The sequence below is a fragment of the Acomys minous genome (genome assembly GCF_964271855.1).
Source record: "Acomys minous genome assembly, chromosome: 12".
NCBI classification, from domain to species: Eukaryota; Metazoa; Chordata; class Mammalia; order Rodentia; family Muridae; genus Acomys; species Acomys minous.
Window position 1 is genome coordinate 24272453 of NC_140493.1, and position 19656 is coordinate 24292108.

General features: G+C 50.7%; 1 protein-coding gene and 1 long non-coding RNA gene across 3 annotated transcripts in view; one reads left to right on the forward strand and one right to left on the reverse strand.

Moving 5' to 3' along the window:
• Positions 1 to 1115: 1115 nt before the first annotated feature.
• Positions 1116 to 10068, reverse strand: LOC311579514. The gene is made up of 3 exons (XR_014773173.1): positions 9936 to 10068; positions 5336 to 5449; positions 1116 to 2595 (listed from the first exon to the last, which is right to left on the reverse strand). It is a non-coding gene; the product is annotated as an uncharacterized lncRNA (long non-coding RNA).
• Positions 10069 to 10845: 777 nt separating this feature from the next.
• Positions 10846 to 19656, forward strand: part of CACNG2 (calcium voltage-gated channel auxiliary subunit gamma 2) — a 122848-nt gene continuing 114037 nt past the window's right edge. Inside the window, exons 1-2 of one of the 2 annotated variants that reach the window (XM_084750180.1) lie at positions 10848 to 11317; positions 11580 to 11725. In XM_084750180.1, the coding sequence (XP_084606306.1) occupies positions 11584 to 11725 (142 nt within the window). In that variant the 5' untranslated portion in view covers positions 10848 to 11317; positions 11580 to 11583. Of the gene's footprint in view, positions 11726 to 19656 lie in introns of both variants that reach the window. The other variant, XM_084750179.1, reaches the window with a different exon arrangement.

A 19656-nucleotide genomic window follows, 5' to 3' on the forward strand; every position in this document is an offset into this window, starting at 1 on the left:
TGAGTGTGGTACAACCCCAGAGAAAGTCCCACTAGTGTGGCTGTTTGATGGGGGAATAAGAGACGGAGTCCCAGTGGCCCTTGCGGTCCCTGCAGATATGCGTGGGTCTGTGAGGTCGGCTCCATGGCTATGGCTCCTTCCTGTCTTGTGAATGTGCACATGTAGAAACACAGAGCTGTCAACAAGGACAGAAAAAAGACGTGGGACATCTGCAGAGAGGAGGTGACAAGCAAAAGAGAGAGCAGCACAGGCTGGAAAGGGACATGCGGGCAGGCAATTGGTGGCTATTCACCAGTTGTCTGCCTGTGCGTCACACATAAGGGCTAAGGGAGGGGGGCTGTGGAAGGTGCAGAAATCCATCAAGCCTGTCAGAGAGGAAGGGGGATGCGCCTGACCTCTGTTGAAGGCTGGCTGCTAAGAAGAGTAAGCTGCGGGGGTGATAGCGTGGAATCAGAATTCACAGCTACATCCCAAGCGCTCTGTGTCTCCATCCTCCTTGGAGCACCCTCTCAGTCCCACAGTTCTGGGCTTGCTATAATTAACCCTTACTGAGCCAAACAGTTGCCCCAAGGAAGAAAGTGGGACTCTGGGAATGAGAAGCACCTTCCCACAAGCCTCTGGGGCTCAGATCCCATGATCTGTTCACCACCCCCTTCATCGTGGCATCAAAAGGTTTATAAAATCTCCTTAGTGCAGAGCAAGCCTTGGCTAAGCACCAGAGCCCAGCCCAGCCCAGAGAGGAAGGTACAGGCTCCGTTCACACTTCTCATCACTTGTGCTCTGCATGCACAGCCAGAAGAGGAAGGGCAGGTGGCTAGCACAGCCTCTCCACACTCTGGAACTCTGACTGTGCAGAGGCCAACATAGAGACCAGTGTGCACACCACAGCTATGACATTTGATGGCTATTTGGCTTGGCATGGTTACCTCCCCTAAGCCTTGGTTGTCACCAAGGTGTTTATAGGAGGCAAGAACATATCCAGGACACAATAGATAATCCTCAAATACGAAGTCCAAGAGAAGCTCAGCAGGTGTGCTGCTAAGCTGCTATGCCCCCCCCCCTTTCTGTCCCTCCTCCTCTTCCTGCCCCACCCTTCCCAAATCAATGCTGTATCTATGGAGGTTTGCTCCGTTCAAATCCAGAAAGATGCAAAGGCCAGGCATGAGGATGTATCTCAGGCAGAATGCTTGCCTGGTGTGCAAGGAGCTCTGTGTTTGATGCCCCAGCACCTCCCAAAACTGGGTGTGGTGGCACATGCCTGTAATCCCAGCATCTTGGGAGATGAAGGCAGGAGAAGCAAATTTTCAAGGTCGAGAGGCTGGAGAAGACAGCCTAGCAGTTAAGAGCCCTAGCTGCTCCTAATTTATGGTTTTGAATCCCAGCACCCACATGGCAGCTCCCAACGGTCTGTAACTCCAGTTCCAAGAGATCCAAGCCCTCCTCTGGACTTTACACACATGTGGTGTACATACATACATGCAGGTAAAGCACCCACACACACAAAGTTAAAGTAAGTCTGAGAGGGAGCGAAAGAGGGAAGGAGGGAGGGGAGGAGGGGAGAGAGAGAGAAGAGAAAGAGAGAGAGAGAGAGAGAGAGAGAGAGAGAGAGAGAGAGAGAGAGAGAGAGAGCGCATCAAGGTTATTCATGGCTGCATAGCAACTTTGAGGCCAGCCTAGGCTACATGAGATCCTGGTTTGGTTTGGTTTGGTTTTAATGTGAAGGGCATATTATGGTGCCAGAAACAAGGACTCAGCATCTAGGAGCCTGGGCTGGGCCACCTACAGTGAGTTAGAACAAGCCTCCCCTCATCTGAGGCTTGAGGTCACGGCAGAGGGGGCCGTTTGGGGAAAACATTCATGGCGGGTCCCTCCTTCTCTCAGTTGGTCCTCTTTGGGAAGACCTTTACAGACAGGGTCACAGGTGTGCCTCAATCTGACGCCCTGCCCACCCACCTCAATTTACTTCTTCTCGGACTCAGTAGATACCAGGGACAGCGCTTGGCAGTGACTCATAGGTACTCCAAACCCCTCAGTGATCTCGGTCACACATCTGAAAAGCTGGGTCAACGCGTGCGCATACGCAAACGCATGCGTAAGATTAGCTCCCTCAGAACGGGGCCGGCGCACTGCAGGGACAGGCTGAGAATGTCTCCTCTACAAAATCCGCGTTCGTTCTTCTCTCATCACGGTGTCCAAATTAGCTTGTGGAAACAGCTGAAGGGGAGAAAGGTTTGTTTGCTCACAGTTTCAGTGCATCGAGGAGGGAAGGCGTGACAGCAAGACCTCCCCGTTGTTTTATCCTTCTGCTTGTTCACATGATTATAGACCAGGAAATGAGGAAAGAAGGACCGCTCACTCCACAGGCCTTTCTCAGCTTCCCTCTTATTCTGCCTGGGCCCTCTGCCCACAGTCATGGGAGAATCCCCTCCCGCTCAGTTGGTCCTCTTTGGGAAGACGTTCACAGACAAGCTCACAGGTGTGCCTCCATCTCTCTGACAGTGAAGACAGACTGTCACAGCGACCCTATCCCAGCCTCCTATGGCTGAGGATCAAGAAGGAAGCCAGGATTTCTCAATCCCTCAGCCCTAGGGACACCTGGATAGAAAAGCAATATGCTGCAGTGGGTCTACAGCTCAGCACATCCGTACCCCATTCCCTGTGCCCACGGCCCAGAGGTCGATCTCTGTCTGACTCAGAACCCCCTAGGGCCCATCCATCCACCTGCGATCTACACCCTCTAAGCTTGCAAGTGGGGAAAGCTGCCTATGAAGAGACAGGACCAGCTTGTGCATTTTCCATTCAATTGGAAGTAGGGTAAAGGACACCTTCTCCAGGAAGCCCTCCCTGCTATTCCCTGTCATCCTCCTCCCAGGCCATGGACCTCAACACTTAGTCTTGTTCCTCCGTGGGCCTCCTTGAGCTTGACACCCAGCAGACACCAGGCTGCATCCATGGCCTCTTGCCTATGCTCCCCTCCCCCCAAGCCCCGGTCCCTCCTGGCACACTGGGGAATGATCTGTAGCTTCCACCCACTCTCCACAATCGCAGCTGCCGGTTGTGTGGTCGATTGCTTAGCATCCGCCTCTGGGAAGGTCTGTCCAGGAGGCGGACACCCACTGCCTCATGTACTGATGTGCTCCGCCGACTTTGGTGTTCTGTTCCCTATCACTTCACCTCAAGGCCCTCTGCCTAAAAACTCTTTCCAGGGACCCCTTCGGTTTCCTACGCCATCATCTGGCTTGCAGTTACCAGTTCCCCTAACCCCCTTTCTGATGCCCTGAGTGGAGTTTCTCACTCTCAGAAGGGACGCAGGGCCAAGCCTTCCTCCTCTTTCCCTCACCCACACCCTGTCTCCCACGTTATGCTGAGTGCTACTCAACTCTGTGACTCCTGGGCGGGGGACCACATCATTGCCACTATTGCATTTTATTCAAAGCGCATGCTACCGATGGGAGCTTATCACGCAGCTAATATTTATTCAGGGCTTACCATGGGAGGACTGCAAGTGCATTTTCTCATCATTTTATTTAATTATCAGAACAAGTACCTCGAGGCAGGCGATGCTGCCCCACTTTTCAGACAGGGTGGGAAGTTGTCATCTTCCTGGGCTCTCACTGCCAGGAGGCATCAAGACTGGGCCCTGAGCCTCAGGAACCACCACCTAGCACATAATGTGGCATCCATCCTCTAGCACCCCCAGCAGTCACCACCTTCATGATCTTAAGGTCATCGGCAAGGTCACCTCTGGTCTTTTCATCCTTGCCACTAGATAAGCCTCACACTGCCCTGGTGACCCCTCAAACCTTCCTGGTCCTCTATAAGACCTTCTTCAGGTAGACCTTCCAGCCCTGCCCTTGTCCTGGTTGCTATAACAACCAGCCATCATCATTCCCTTCTCCCATGATGCTCAGGCCTCCACTTCCCTCCCTACAGACCCAGGGCATTACCATTAGGCCCATGTGTGTTTACTGAGCACCTACTGTGTGCCAGACACTCTCCATGAGACAGAGATCATAACAGTCACATAGCCCTGGCCCCAACACCCTAACTAAGGAAATAAACACTTATGGGAAGCGAGGAGCTGTGAGGCGCTGAAGTAGACTGGGCATGAGCCAGGGTGGGCCGCCCTTGCTGGGTGGTTGTTTTCTGAACAGAGACCTGGAGGAACCAGGGAGCTAGCTAGTTTCTAGATGAAGCTCCATGGCAGGTGATGCTGACCTAAAGGCCCTGAGGTCAGCATGGAGCCATTGTGACCTAGAAACATCCAGGAGGAAGGACAGAAGAAAAAGAGGACCTGTGAGGTGGAGGGGGGCGCCTGGTCAGTAGACCACTTAGGACCATTCCTATCCCCCCTGAATCTGCTCACCCAGATACTTCACCTGTGGGAGCCAGTTGGGGGTCAAACCCAGGTGATAAGGTGTGGCAGGTGCCACCTTTCCACACTGGGCTGTCACTACTGTGTCTTGTCTTCTCTACTCATGGTGACGTCCCCCTCCTCCTTCATGCTCCCACTCCGGCTGCCCTTTGCTCTCCCTGCCATCTCCTGCTCCATCATGTGCCCTTTTGATTTGAAATCGTCTCCTCTGTAACTATGCTATTAATTTTCTTTTGGGATACTCATGGATGGCTCAGCTCCGGGGGAATCCCACACCCGCCCTCAGACTGTGATTCATGACTCTGGCTGGGGGTGGCGGTCCCCGGGATAGAAGCAAGTTCCCTGCAGAGATTCTTGTCATGGACACCTCCATGACAGAGCTTGGCTTTCTGCTGTCCTTGGGCTCAGAACAAATCATATCCCCCCAGTGTATAAGCTGGGTGGCCCAGTGCCCTGGCCCCCGAGGCTTGCTAGGGAGATCTTCCTGTGTCCAGGCATCTTCTTCTCCCAGCCCTGGGGTAACTGCCTTGCTTGGTCCTTCCAGTCTCAGAATCCCCATGAATAGCATCTTTCCCTGGCTGTGAGTCTCTTGACTTCTGAATGCCTCCTACCCCCTGCTCAGTCCCAGTGACCACAATGCATTTCAGGCATCCCAAAAGTGGTCATACAGCATCTCTACTCTCTGGCAGCTTCTAGGTGCTGGGGCTTCCACAAGGGACTAGAGACAGGATTGGACATCCAGAGAAGAAAGGCAGGTAGAGGATCATTAGGGAGAGCATATCGGGCTGCAAAACTCCCCATCGTAGAGACAACACAGGCCTCCGTATCTGTGACCACTTATATAAGTGCGTGACTACACCTTCCTGGAGGTGAGAGGAAGAAATGCCAGGGCCTGAACCATACACTTGGAAGGAAATGGCAAGCGCAGGGGATCAGAACAGGCACCATTCCCACACTTACAGATGAAGTTGAGCCCAGAGAGGTCAAATCCCTACATGGGACCACACAGAACTGGATTCCAGGCCAGATGCAGTTGGCAGCGTAACTTCTTCTGCCCCACCTTCCAGCGTCCTCCTAGGCAAGAACAACAAAGCCAATGGGTAGTACCTGTAGCCCAGGGCACCACACTTTCCTACGAGTTTGTCCTCTACATCAGCTGGTCACGTTGCCTTGCTTGGAACTCTCTCCCTCTCTTGACTGCTTGTGACCTTTTCCTCTGGCCTATGGGGAATCTTCTGGTTACCAAACACCCTTCTGAGCCCCTCTAGGATGGGACTACATGCTCACTGCCCTGGGCTTGCAAGTCTTTTGTTTGTTTACTCATCAAGCCCATATTGGAGACCTAGTATGTGCCAGGCAACTTTGGACATCAGTCTGAAATACCAAATACAAAATGAAGTACCACATGAGTATGCACTAAGTAGGAAAACACACCGTGCAATGTCGGACACCCATGGCTCTTCCAGATGGACCATGCTGTTCCAGATTACCCGGACACTTGTCAAACTCTTTGATTTAAGTATTTTAACCTCAGCAGCATCCCTACCCCTCAGCATATTGTCTGGGCCAGAGACAGCACACATTTGGATTTTTACATCAGTAAAGGAAATCCTTTCTAGTGTGTACCTACTGTGTACTTGACTATGTTCTATGGGTTGGTTGGAAATACAGCCTGAACACAGTGGATAACAAACATCTCTGCCTTCATGAGATTTGCATTCTTCTGGGAATAGAATGGAATCAAATGAATGATTTGCATCCCTAATTAATTAATTAGCATTCAGAGAAGAGAGAGAAAGAAATCGTGGAGTGGAGAGGTCTCAGAACATGGCAACCAGCTCCATGACAGAGGCAGACGTCTCAGCTTCCCACTCCCCATACCAGCATGCATACCTGCTCCCCTTTGTCACACCATCCACCTCAGTCTGGGTACCTGTGCTTACCTGGCCCACCCCCAGGTGGTCCTGACCACTATGCTTTCCATCCTGAGTTCCCCGATGCTGACCCAAGCTACCTCATTACTTGCTTGGGGAGCAGCTGGCTGTCTCTTGCTCCAGGCTCAGTTGACACCTTCACTTCAGGATGTTTATTCTGCACCAGTGTCTTCTCCAAGACTGCTGGGCAATTCCCACCATTGCATTAGCAGCATCTGCCATACTTTGTTGCTCTGTTTCCTTATAACTGTTCAGTCATCTCTTCTCACACATCTGAACTGTTCACAGGCCATTTCCCCACCCACCCCATCTTGGCCTAACTACTTCTGCTTTCTGCTCTGTGACTCCACAGAAAATGCTCCCGTGTGTGTGTGTGTGTGTGTGTGTGTGTGTGTGTGTGTGTGTGTGTGTTCACTATCTAACTCTACCTCGTTTCAAGTTCACAGCGATCCTCCTGAGTCCTCTGCCTCCTGAGTCCTGGGAGTGCAGGCGCACCTGCCGTGCCTGATTCATTCCCTTCACTTTTGCAGAGGCTGTCCCTCCTACCAGGAGTTAGCACAGTACCTGACACGCAGTAGACGCTTGAGTTTGGATTTTTTTTTCTCGAAAAATCAACTTGAGACTTGTAAATAGTGGTTGAATCACCTCAAAGTGTTCAAATCTCTGCAGAATCCACGTACTTGACCTATGACCTATAGCCTATGACCCTGGCTTGTGACCTCTCTGGGCTTTTGCTCACCTAAAGGAAAAGTTCTCAGCACAGAATTGAGGATTGCCTGGCCTGAGTGTGGCATCAGCGAGCACCCAGAAGCTTCTCCATAAACTGTGTTTGAGAAGCTGATAGTCTTGATACAAGGCCCTTTCTCAGAGTTCTCAGAGGTTGGGTTCAGCCCAGATGATGGGTTAGACTCCAGAGTCTGTACTCCCTCAGTGTGAAAAATGATACCAGATACTTGCATCTTTAGGTGGCTCTGTTTCCCTCGCCTACAAATGGAAGTGAGATGACGCCCCTTCATAGGAGGGTGCGATTCAGCACCCAATAAATGTCAGCCAGTGCCATAGCTATAACACACAACATGGATGACCACAACGTGAGGCTCGGGTCCCCAGTTCTTGATGAATGAAAAGACGAGCTTTTAGAGAGGCTAAGTAACTGCCCAAGGTCAAACAACAAGAAAATGGCAGCCTTGTACTTCAAGGCCAGGTCTGCTGCGCCCAAATCCCATGTTATTTCCACTCCATCAAAGAGGCAGCTCAAAATAGGCCCGTGGCATTTCGGCTAATTTCCTCTAAGCCCTTCCCAAGTAACAAGCTGCAGTTACACAAAGCCGCCCCCTAGATGTCCATTCAGCAGCTACTAAGCACAGGTGCCTGGTGTGGCCCATGCAGCAAATAGGGCCTGAGCAGGGTCAGCTCTCCCAGGAGGCCTTCCCTGGTCTGGAGAAGGGCCCTATGACATATAACTCATTTGGAAGTGGGGGAAAGGTGAGACAAGAAGTATGCAGAAGATGAAGACAGAGAGCATTCTGGGTATAAAATGGGGTTAAGAAATGAGAGGCATTCCTCCCCCCCTTGCTACATGTCAGGCTCTTTGCTTTTCTTCTGCTGTATGAAGTCCACACGTAGCTGCGTGGACATTGTTTACCAAGAGTCCACCATAGATCTAGAACTTCCCTTGGGTCCCAAAGTCATAACAGTGAATATGACACAGCTCTTGACCTCAAAGGATTATGAGGCAATGAAGGGGGTCACGGCACAATTAGGTGTGATCAGTGTGGCAAGCAGTGAAAATCGGCGGGTAGCTGAGAAGCTCTGAATGGAGTTCACAGGCACTTACAGACCCATTTTCCAGACACTGAAACTGAGTCTTCAGGAGGCCAGCTCGGACAGAGTGTGGCAGTTCCCCATTCCCCGGGGGAAGCTGTGTCCTCAGGCCTAGTCTCTCTGCAGCAGTCTCTTACGTTGTCTCCTTGCTGGCTGTGGGGATCTTACGTTGTCTCCTTGCTGGCTGTGGGGACCGCTTATCCTCCTCCCCCTCCCCCTCCTCCTCCTCCACAACCCCACCCTCTGCCCGTGTTGTTTTCCTGGTGACAATCTGGCCAGAAGATGAATCAAACGCTGAGCGAGTGCTACAGCTGCTGTCAGCAGTTCCGAGGTTAGCAAAGTCCGTGGACGGAGGCTTCTGAGATTGTGCTACGAGTGCCTTTTGAGCAGAAGGCTCGCGAGTTGATATGAAGTGGAAAGAAGATGAGAAGTGTGTTGCTCCCACTGTGCACAGGCAGGTCAAAGGCAGCCAAGGTGACAGGCGTCAGTGAATGGAAACCTCTCAGACACATTTAAGGACGCCAAGAGTCTCTCCCCAACTGCCCGGCTCAAAAGACCTAGGTGATCTCAGAAGTCTTGATACCTGCCCCTCATATCTTCCTTAAGGATAACAGCCCAAGAAAAACACCCACCCCAAACCACTACCAAATTGCCCTTGGGATGAGCAAACCAACCCCTCTCTCTTCCCCACTACCACTTTCCTCCCCAAATCCAAGAAGGCCTGAGAACCCTTCCCGTGTAAGCTAGCTCCAGCCACCAGTAAAAATCCCTTGGCACCAGTTGCAGAGCCCTGGGTCGCCTCCTCCAGATGCCAGTACCCTCTCCCTGAGCCAGCACGACGGCTGTCAGTCCTCAGAATGGTCTTTCCGGTCTGAGGATGGAACAGAGAGTGGAAAAACAGAAGATTTATGCAGGGCAGAGAAACAGGTAGTTTCTACCTGTGACTGGGAAGATGAGAGGAAGAAGTTAGGCACAGGGAGCTACACTCAAGGAACCATTTCTACTTCAGCCATCTTCTGTGTGAACTCCTAATCTCTGGATCACAGAGAGGGTACCAAGCAGATCACCTCAAGAGAAAAATGAGGGGGGTGGAACTACTAAATTATGAAATTAAAAAAAAAAATCTCTCTACACCCTTCAACCGACCTACTGGACTCATGGCTTTCTCTGGCCCCTCCTCCAAAGGGAAGACATACCCTAGAGCCTATTTGTTCTCCTTTTTACCTAGTCACAAAGCTGACTGGAGAAGACATGTCATCCACAGCACTGAACACCGTCGTTGTGCTCCCGTTTCTGAGGTCACATCTTAAGGAAAAGCTGCACACACAGACTGGAGAGGTGGTGCAGGAATCAACCTGAGCAAGAAAGGGCTCCTGCCTTTCCTGTTCACAGCAGAGAGGCTTGGAAAACAATCTCTCCAAACCTCATGGATGAGCGAAACTTGGAAAGATCCACACTCACCCACCTCTCCTGAAAACATCTTTTATCCTTGAGATTAGTATCACGGCCTGAGCCCCAGTTACCAGCCACCCTTTTCTCATCATTTCTCATTAATAATCTTTTCAAAATGTCTACTTGTGGGAACGAAGATGTAGAATTTCACGGAAAACTACAGGGAGTCTCAGATAAAGCTATTGCCCACCCCTGTTAGGCAAAAAAGAGACAGAGATCATCGAGAGAGGAACGAGGAAGTTGAGATGCATCTATCTAGCCAATAAAATAAAAACAACCTCCCCTCCCCAAAAAGCGTGGAACCCATGGTTACAAGGGCAAAAGCACATAGAGACTGTGTTTGTAATTACCCATCCAGGTTCTCTTGCAGGCGGAGAAGCAGCTGATTGAAGTTTTGTGGTAGCCTGACTGTGATGGGAGGGCTGTATTTGAAGCTCTGGGCACGTAGCGATGGAATGAGAAGGAGGCTGATCTGGAAGAAACACCGAGGGGGAGGGAGGGACGGAAGAGGAGAGAGAAAGAGAGAGAGAGAGAGAGAGAGAGAGAGAGAGAGAGAGAGAGAGAGAGAGAGAGAGAGAGAGAGAGATCGCCAGCTACGCCTTCCTCTCAGCTCCAGGAGGCCCCGGCCAGCGCTCATTCCGGAACTGTGGAACAGGAGTCGGGAAGGCCAGGCAGACCTGCGCTCGGCCCTGGCCTGGCCCGTCCCGCAGGACAGAGGCCCCGTGGCCCCGGGGCCCCACTCCTGGCGGACTACAGAGCGCAGGGAGCGCGTAGAGTGGGGAGCTGTCCAGTTCAGCACCACGGCGACGCAGTAGGTGGGCGCTCCTGCTCCGAGAGCTGTCCAGTCCAGCACCGCGGCGATGCTGTAGGTGAGAGCGCCCGGTCGCGGGGAGCTGTCCAGTCCAGCACCACGGCTATGCAGTAGGTGGAAGCGCCCGGCCAGGGAGAGCTGTCCGTTTCAGCACCACGGCGATGCTGTAGCTAAGAGCGCCTGGCCCGGGGCTGCGCGGCCGCGAGCGGGGGAGGCGGGCGGGCCTGCCTGCTGCAAGACGCCGGCTCGCGCGCCCCATCGCTCGCTCGCTCGCTGGCTTCCAAGAAGCTTTGCGGATCGGGGGAGGGAACCCCGCCTCGATTCTCCGGGAGAAACCCCCTCCCTCCCCCACTTCTCCGACACTACCCCCGCCGCCAACAACAATAACCGCGGCTGCTCGTCCTGCCGCCGCCGCGCCCGCCAGCCCTGCTGCCGCCGTCGCCGCCGTCGCCGCCGCCGCTGCCGCCGCCGCCGCCGCCGCCGGGGCACAACCATGGGAGGCGAGACCCCCGCACCGGTGCAGCTGAGCTTGAGGGCTTGCAGAAGACTGGGCAGTCTCCTCTGAAACGGAGGCGCCCCGAGGACCCCCTCCCTCCCCAAGGAAGAGAACTGGCGAAGCCACGGATTTTCATGGCGCAGGCCGCAGAGCCGCGAACGAAGACCGAAGGTTGCTTCCTGGCTCTCCCAGTCTCTAACTGTCTAGGTCCAGACCATGAGAGATGGTGTTGAGAATTCGGCTGTTTCCTGGCGCGCTGTGGAAGCCATCTCCAAATTAGTGATCACATATGGAAACTGGAGACCAGAATTTTAGGAAAAGAGATTAAGACATCTCACTTGGGGGGGTGGGGGGTGTCTTTTTATTTATTTTTCCCTTTTTTAAAAAAAATCGCTGCAACTGGAACAGTTTTTTGATCTCAAAAGGCAAGCCTCTCTTCCCGTGTGATCTTTATAATTTACACACTTTTCCGTGAGCTTTCTTATCTCCCTTTTTTTATATCTCTCCATATTCTCTATTCACACATATATCCATTATATTAGTAGTGGAATTACCATTCGCACCCTCACACACACGCTCCTGAGAACCAGAAGTCGGTTGGGTATTTATATAATGAAGAATTATGGGGCTGTTTGATCGAGGTGTTCAAATGCTTTTAACCACCGTTGGTGCTTTCGCTGCCTTCAGCTTGATGACCATCGCTGTGGGAACCGACTACTGGCTGTACTCCAGAGGGGTTTGCAAGACCAAAAGTGTCAGTGAGAATGAAACCAGCAAAAAGAACGAGGAAGTTATGACCCATTCCGGATTATGGAGAACCTGCTGCCTCGAAGGTATTTGATTTCCTACCTCCTCCCCCTCCCCACGCCGCCCCTCCCCTCCACACACTCCCCCTCCCCACCCGCCTCCAAATAAGTCCCCTCCACATTCCACCATTTTCCCACTTCACTCCCTCCGCCGCTGCTGCAGATCAAGGTTGGCTGGGTTAGTTTCAGAGGAAAGAAAAATCAATAAGCAAAACCCACACTCTCTACTCTTTGGCCTCCACCCTGTCCTCCCAAATCTCCTCATTGGAATGGTCTATGAAACGGTGAAAAACAAGAAATTGTCTGTAGAGTCAGATGTGCTCTGGATGTTTTGGGGGTCCTTAGGGTTTGCCTTTGGGTCCAGCTTTGCCACCTATGAGGAGGAATAATAAATTGCTTTCCTGCGTGCTGCTCAGCTTTTTGCAATGAAGGATTCAGAAAAGCTTCTTTCTCTTCCCCTCACTCCTCAAAAGTTGCAGGCCCAGCACCATCTGCAAATCTCCTCTTTTTTAAAAAAAAAAATCTGTTGTTTCTAAGAATCCTTATTTGGTAGATTCTAATTATTCCAGGAGCCCAAGCTGCGTTCAAGAGCATTTTGTAATGTCTGCGAGCCCCACATAGCATTTGAGGCGGCTGACTATGTGTATATGTGTGTTTTAACATTTACGAAGTCTGAAAATGCATGTGTCTCTCACTGGAAAAAAAAAGCCCAAGTTCTAATAAACGTCGGTCACTTGCAGGTTAGGCTGAGCGCTGATTTGCTTCCACGCAGAGTGACATGTCTGACATCCAGAAGCAAGTTGAGTCAGCACTGTGCAGGCAGGAGTCGAGGGCACGGGGAGGTTGAGGGGGGAATGGGAAAGCATGGGGTGGGGGGTGTCAGCTGTTGGCCTTGATCTTGCAGAGTCATTGGGGCATGTGTGCTGCATGTGCCGTGGGCCAAGGGGCTCCCACGGTGTAAAGGCTGGGAGACTAGGACATGAGGAAGGCATGTGCTTCTGGGACACGTTAATAACACAAGAGCAAGGGGGAAAACTCTGCAGGTCATACAAGCTGCATTTAGCCACAGACTTTAATAGGAAGGAGTGAATTTGCATAGCTATATCCGTCTGTGTGCACAAGCCACCTATAGGAAGACAGGCAGAGAGGCACATATGCCCTGTGTAGAAAGAGGCTTGTGTGTGTTCCACTGATATGAGCCAACCCTGGAGGCCCTTTGAGGCAGCATCGGGAAGTGAGCACTGCAGAACTGTTTGTTAAGCTCAACATGGGATTGTGCTGCAGGGAGTTGGGGCCAGCAGATGGGGGGAGAGGGTAAAACTGACGCGGTCCTGGGTGTCTAACCCATATTGAGCCAAACACTAGTCTGGGAAAGAGCTCACATCGCATGCCCCCTCCCGGTGTTCTTGGTGCAAACGGTTGAGTGATGGCTGAACATGTTTTGAATAGCTAAGTGACTTCATTGAGCGATGGTCTGTTTGACGCATACTGCATTTGGTACCCTTTCTCAGTCCAAGCGCTGCCTTTAACATTCTGCAGAGGTGCTCTCTGCTGAACACTCCGTGCTCGTCCCCAGCCAGAGAGTCAATATCAGGAAATTAATAGGGACCGTTTTACACACACGCATTCCGCCTCTCTTAAAAAATGAAAAGCCTTTCATAGCGCCAGTCATTTGCAGTGGAAAGACGGCTTCCATGTAATTAAACATTTATGGCAAGCTTTGATGCTGAAGAGAAAGAGAGCGAAGTGAATGAGGGTTGCTTTGGGGACATGATCCTGGCAGCGATTTGCGTTCCTTGGATTTTGGTTAGAGGGATAAAGAGATCTGCAGCCAAGAAAATTTTGAGAATAAAAAAAATCCGTCTTTATTTTAGGGCAAATGTAATCAGATATTGGTGACTTTGTGTAAATATACTGTTTAAGTCAGGGGTTTATCAACGGATTCTTAATTCTGTGATCTTTTAAACATCTTATAATTCACAATAGACAGGCAGACTTGCGATGGCTTTGGGTCACTTGTGCATCAAAAGGCTTAAGTGTTTTCATTAGAAGCCCATCTGTTCAGGAGTCTGCAGCTACCCACCCCCTTTAACTTTCTCTCCAAGCTGCACTCTCTTCCTCTTCGATCGCTTACAAGGGGATAGAGTTGTGTGATGCACGCAGGAACTGTGGGTTTGGCACTGTCCCCAGCGGCCTCCCCTAGTGCCCAACCCAGCACTTGCCTCCTGGCGGTGAGGGGAGGACTGGGTTAATAGTCCCTTCTCCATGTGGAGCTGAGGCCCCAGCCTACAAGAGCTGGTGAGTTTCAGGGCCCTATCCAACCTGACTTTTCATGTCTTGAGCTTCTGTCTTGGAGCTTTGAGGGCCTGGGGCCACCTCACCTAGGCCACTCAGGAAGAGGCTGGAGGAGTTTAAGGTGCTGCTTTTCAAACTGTATGCACTTCCGCAAGCCGGGGGGAATTGGCATGCACAGCCCCAATGGTGTCATTGACACGTTTGAGTCTCTGAGGGTTCAGAACACAGTCAGCTTCAAAGAGGGCTGGGTTATCGGCACTTCTTCAAGTCGGGGCCTAGGGTGAGAAAGTAGACTTCCCAGAAAGATCCCCTCACCCCATCTTTAATTGTGCTCTGTGCCCACACTGGAGACCTTGTGAACAGGTTTCCAATTTTCTCCCTGAAAGGCTGCCGGTAACTGCAGCTGAAAACCAGGCCTTGCCTCCTCTCATGTCTTTTACTCTCTACTTTTCATTAGGATTTCTGTGCGTAGTCTCCTGAGGTGGTTATTTTCTTTTTACCTTGCCGTGAAAAGAAGAATTGGGAAATAGTTCCTGGCCTCTGTGGCTGCTTTTGAAAATAATGAGTCTGCAGAGGGATGGCCACCTGTTAGGGCCACACTCTGGAGAAAGAGAGAAATCAAGGAAATATTCCCCTCTGCGGATAACTGAAAACTCTCTGTGTGAACGTGAACTGTCTGGTAGGTGGGTGTCCTTACTGAGTTTCAAGCCTGTGGCGGTAGAGGGGGCAGGCTGTACGTGGCACTGGCATGTACAGACTGCCTTAGGAGTCCCGGAGTGAGAAGCTGACCTGGCTCTTTCAGGAAAAAAACAAACAAACAACTTAGTCTAATTTCCAAAAGGGCGCAGGAATGGCTTCCTGCAAATACAACATGTTTGCAGCACCGTGGCTTGCCACTTGGAGAACTGGCCTCTGCTGTAACCTCAGAGGAAGCATTTCCAGGGACAAGAGACTCACGGTGTTGGTGCTCTCCAGATACTTCCCCACTCCACTCTCCCCCAGAGGACTTACAGCCCTGCAGAGGAGGAGCCCCTCTCCCTCCTTCTGTACTCCTTACCACGCCTTAAGTAACAGCAAGATTATTGCTATCTTTCCAGATTGGTGCCTTCCCCTTGCTGGACCTTCCAGCCCTGCGGTATCAGTGATGCCTTACATCTGCCTGTGCATGGTACCTCTGACTAGTTACTCGGCGCCTTTACTCTCTTTAAATAATGAACACCTCCCCTGTCCCTAGCTCTTTTCTAAGTTTGGAGCTGCACGGTTCTCATCTGGCCTTCAAGGTGTTAGAATGTTCCAGGCCTCTCAGCATGCATTCTTGTTTCTACAGAAGGAAAGAATAGAGGTTTTGGTCCAACAGAGGCCACCTGCCTGCCTGAACACTCTTGCCTTGGTCTGAGCCTTCTCAGTGTGTGCACACTGGTCCCTAATATTGTAATAATGTAACACTATTTCTAAGATCACCTGGCTTTCTCTAGGGCCCAGAGTCTAGGAACTTAGCCCACAGTAGATGCACAAGAAATATTTGTTAACATCTAGATTCAGAGATTTATAATATGATTGAAATGAATACAAACATTAGAATGGGGAGAGAGAGAGAGAGAGAGAGAGAGAGAGAGAGAGAGAGAGAGAGAGAGAGAGAGAGAGAGCGCAGAGAGAAGGGGGAGAATCAGAATGATTTGGTTTTTTCTTGGTTTTTTTTTTCTTCCTGGAATTCTTTTTTAAAAAATAATAATGAGTCATGAGTTTATTATAAAATAGAAGAAGCCAAAGGGCTCCATCTCTGAGCTGTGCAGTTCCTAAGTGGCCAAAGTGAGGGCAAATTATTCAAGGGAGGGAGAAGAGAATCCACACAATCTCTAAGGGAAAGGGGGCAGCAGGTTTTCTTCATTTTCTGTTATAGCAATTCAAGTGTCACTTAGCCATGTCCAGAGCAGGGACCTCTGGGAATCATACTCTACCAACCCTAGTCAGCACCTATAGAACCTTCTGTTCTTTAGGAAAACTGCCATTCAACTCATCCAAACGTCCTGCCCTACCCCCACCACCCAGGGCCCAGTAGCTTGACAGAGATCAGGCCCAGTGTTTTAGCATAGCCAAGCCTGACTCTGCCCATTGCCCTTCACAGCTGCCCCGCTCCAAACACTCTCTGCCTTGCCTTTGCTTCTAAGGTGAGTGGGAGGAGGGGACCGTATACCAGGGTCATATGGCAGAAAGTGGCTGAGCCAGAACTTGTACTCACGCCCCTGTCACACCTGGAGCTCCCTTCTCTCCTATGCTCCATATACTATGGAGGGCCATGGAACACTCTGGGCATGGGACCTTGGCTACTGTTCATGGTCACTGCCTATAACAGGTCCTATTTTGTCTCCATCAGATAGAGCCCCCATTGAGCCAGCATGCGTAGTCAGGAGGGCTGAGCTCTCGGCCACTCGACTGCCACTGTGCCACCTTGCCCCTTTCAAGAGGACCTGACTGTAGTCCACGCCCCCCACCCCCTCTTTCTTGGCTAAACTGAGGCTGAAGAATTGCAATGACCAATTCCCAGCAGAGGACTATAGCCCTGACCCACTGGGCACTTTTTTCTTTGGGATCTTTTCCTTTGGAGGTGTTCTTGGCATGACCATTCCATAGGTTTATGACAAGTTTAAGAAAATACCCAACTCTACCTCCCCTGTGCATCATGGGAGTTTTCAGAGGAAGCTTGATGTTGGAAAGGGAAATGTTTGTAACCCTATGGGACTGGGTTCTCTTCAACCTAATGAGCTGCGGCATTTGGGGCCATCAAGAGCCCCTCTAAGCCTCAGCTTCCTTTCTTCTAAGAGCAGGAAGTGTCATAACCCCATTGCAAGGGTGGTTGGGGGGTTAGAGCTTAAATGACTCCGTAGGGTAAGGAAAGGAAGAACACTCCATCTGTGATGACAGCTGTTCTTCTTGTCCTCAGCCAATCCCTATTCCCACCTAAATCCCATCCTGTAGTCATTTTATTGGTTTGTTTGCTTTTACAAAGTACTTACTGCTGTCCAGCTCATGGTGTTGAGGTTTTGTTCTGCAATCTTATCTCTCTCCTGCTTTCCGCTGTACCCACAGTTGATAGTGACAGTGCAGAATGTCAGCCTGTGTTGGCGGATGAATAACTATCACCAGCTACAAAAGGAGGGTAGATAGTTCAGCCTTAGCAGCCCCTTCCTATCACTCAGGAGTGGGCCTCTGAGTGAGCAGTAAAAACAAAACATCCTTTTGACACTGCAAAATAAGGAATGAACCTAAGACAGGGGAGAGGATGAAGGAGAAAGGGAGACAGGGGGGGCTGCCAGGAAAGGAAGAGTGACAAAGAGCAGTAATAGAAGTGGGACCTGGGAAAGCTGATTGTGGGGACCCTTTACATTAGCCCCAACTTTCCCTCCTCCATCGTCTACAGAGGCTGTCCTGAAGCATTTCAGAGAGAGCTTCAGTGTCAGGGAGAAGGGTAAAACGTCTAGCCAGGCTTCTAAGGTGTTTTCAGTTCTGTCAGAATACCAGGACGTGCTGTGGTGGTTCACACCAATGAGCTCAGAACTCAGGAGGCTGAGGCAGGAGGATTGTCACAAGTTTGAGGCAAACCTGGGCTACATAGCGAGTTCCAGGATGACCTTAACCGCAGTGTGAGACCCTGTTTCTAAATAATAATAATAATAATAATAATAATAATAATAATAATAATAATAACAACAATAATTAATAACAGTAATAATGTTTTATAAATTTAAATCATCAATGGCTCTTTTTAATCTTTTTAATCTTAAATAATTCTTTTAGCCAAACCCCATACTCAAATGAAGTTCACATTTTAAATGTCCAGGCTGTTTCCCCAGAGGCACATATGAAGCAATCTCTGCACTGGTTCAGCCTCTATAAAGTCCCAAGTGCACAGCCAGGGATCTCAAAACCTCACGAGAAGGTCTCACTGACTCGAGGTCACTGACATGGGGTCCTTACAGACTAATTTAACAGTTCTGGCTTATGGGGCACAGGTTAAGCATGGATTAGTACCGCTAAGTGGCGGCACACGGGGTTGAGTTTAGGAGACTTGGAACTCTGTATGGTTGGTAGGATCCATGGTGTTTCTAAAATAGACTCTGGGAGCCAGAAGCATGGCTCAGTAAGTTGCTTTCCATGAAAGAGGCCTCTGGTACCACATTTTAAAAATAGGCTGTGGGCTGGGTAAAGTATTTGCCTTACAAGCATGAAAACCTGAGTTCAAATCCCCAGAGCCCATGCAAAGCTGGGTGCAGTAGCATATTTTACAGTGATGGTCTCAGGTGGAGACAAGAGGATCCTCAGAAGCTCCCAGGCCAGCTAGGCTGTGTTGAATAGTGAGAGATCCTGCCTCAGACAAGGTGGAAGGCAAAGACCGACTCTAAGGATGGCCTCTGACTCCCAAACCTTTACCATGGCATGCCCATACCACAGTCACATTCATGTGTACACATATATAGACAGATACACACAGAGAGACACAGACACACAGACACACACACAGACACACACACAGACACACAGAGAGGGGGGAGGGAGAGGGAGGGAGTCAGGCACGGTGGTGAGTACTTGAAATCCCAATACAAGTAGCGTAGAAATGGATGTATCCTGGGAGTTCACTGGCCAGCCAGTTTTACCACTTCATTAGCTCCAGGCCAATGAGAGACCTTGCCTCAAAAACTTAGTCGGATGGCACCTAAAGAACACCACCCAAACTTGACCCCTTGATGTCTACCCACATGTGTACCCACGTGAACACACCCATACATAAAAATACACAGAGAGAGGGAAAGACTGAGCCACTCTTATTTCTGTAACATTGGCACTTAAAATGTGTGCCTTGGGATCAGAGGAAGAGAGCCACCTTGCTGGTCAAGAGAACAACAGGCGGTGTGCTGTAACCCCAACGGGGTCTCCACAGCCATTAGCTAGTGTCCGGACCCTGGCCCAAAGCAACGTAAGGCCAAGGAATGTGGTCCTGGCAAGGAAGAGAGAGTGAAGTGTTCTCAGTGACTGTCCTCCATGCCACCCTGGCCAGACTCTGAGCCCCTGGGATAGAGCTGCCAGTGTGGATCTCTGTCCCGGAAGAGTTCAGTGTAGTAGAGAAGATCCACCAGTGAATCCAGATGCTGCTGCTGCTGCTGCTGTGAATCTTGAGGGTCTAATGGGTGGTATGAGGAAGTCAATGCCACTTGGGGATTCTGGGAGCATGGAGAAGGGGAAAAGCGGGGCTCCTGGGGGAAACTGAGTCCTGAAAATTGAGTGATCAGCTAGAGAGAAAGGGGTGTAGTCTGAAAGAGGGATGGTATACACAGAAATACAGGTTCCCAAGAGGAAATGCTGATGATCTCTTGGGACTGGAAGGCAGGGAGAGACAAAGCTGGGAGGCATGTAGATGTGAGTCCAGGCGGACAGAAGCAGCTCACAGAGCAGTTCCTGTTAGGCTAGAGTGAGAACCAGGAGGATCCCGCTCTCTCCGGTCCTTCAATCTTGAGGGTCTAATGGGTGGTGTGAGGAGTCAATGCCACTTCGGGGTTTACTGGGGAGGCACAAGGCCTGGAGAGGGGGCAGCTGCAATAACTGTGTGGCTCGCGTGAAGGTAGTCACAGTAACAGAGATGAAGCATGGCGCGCAGTAGGGGTTACTTC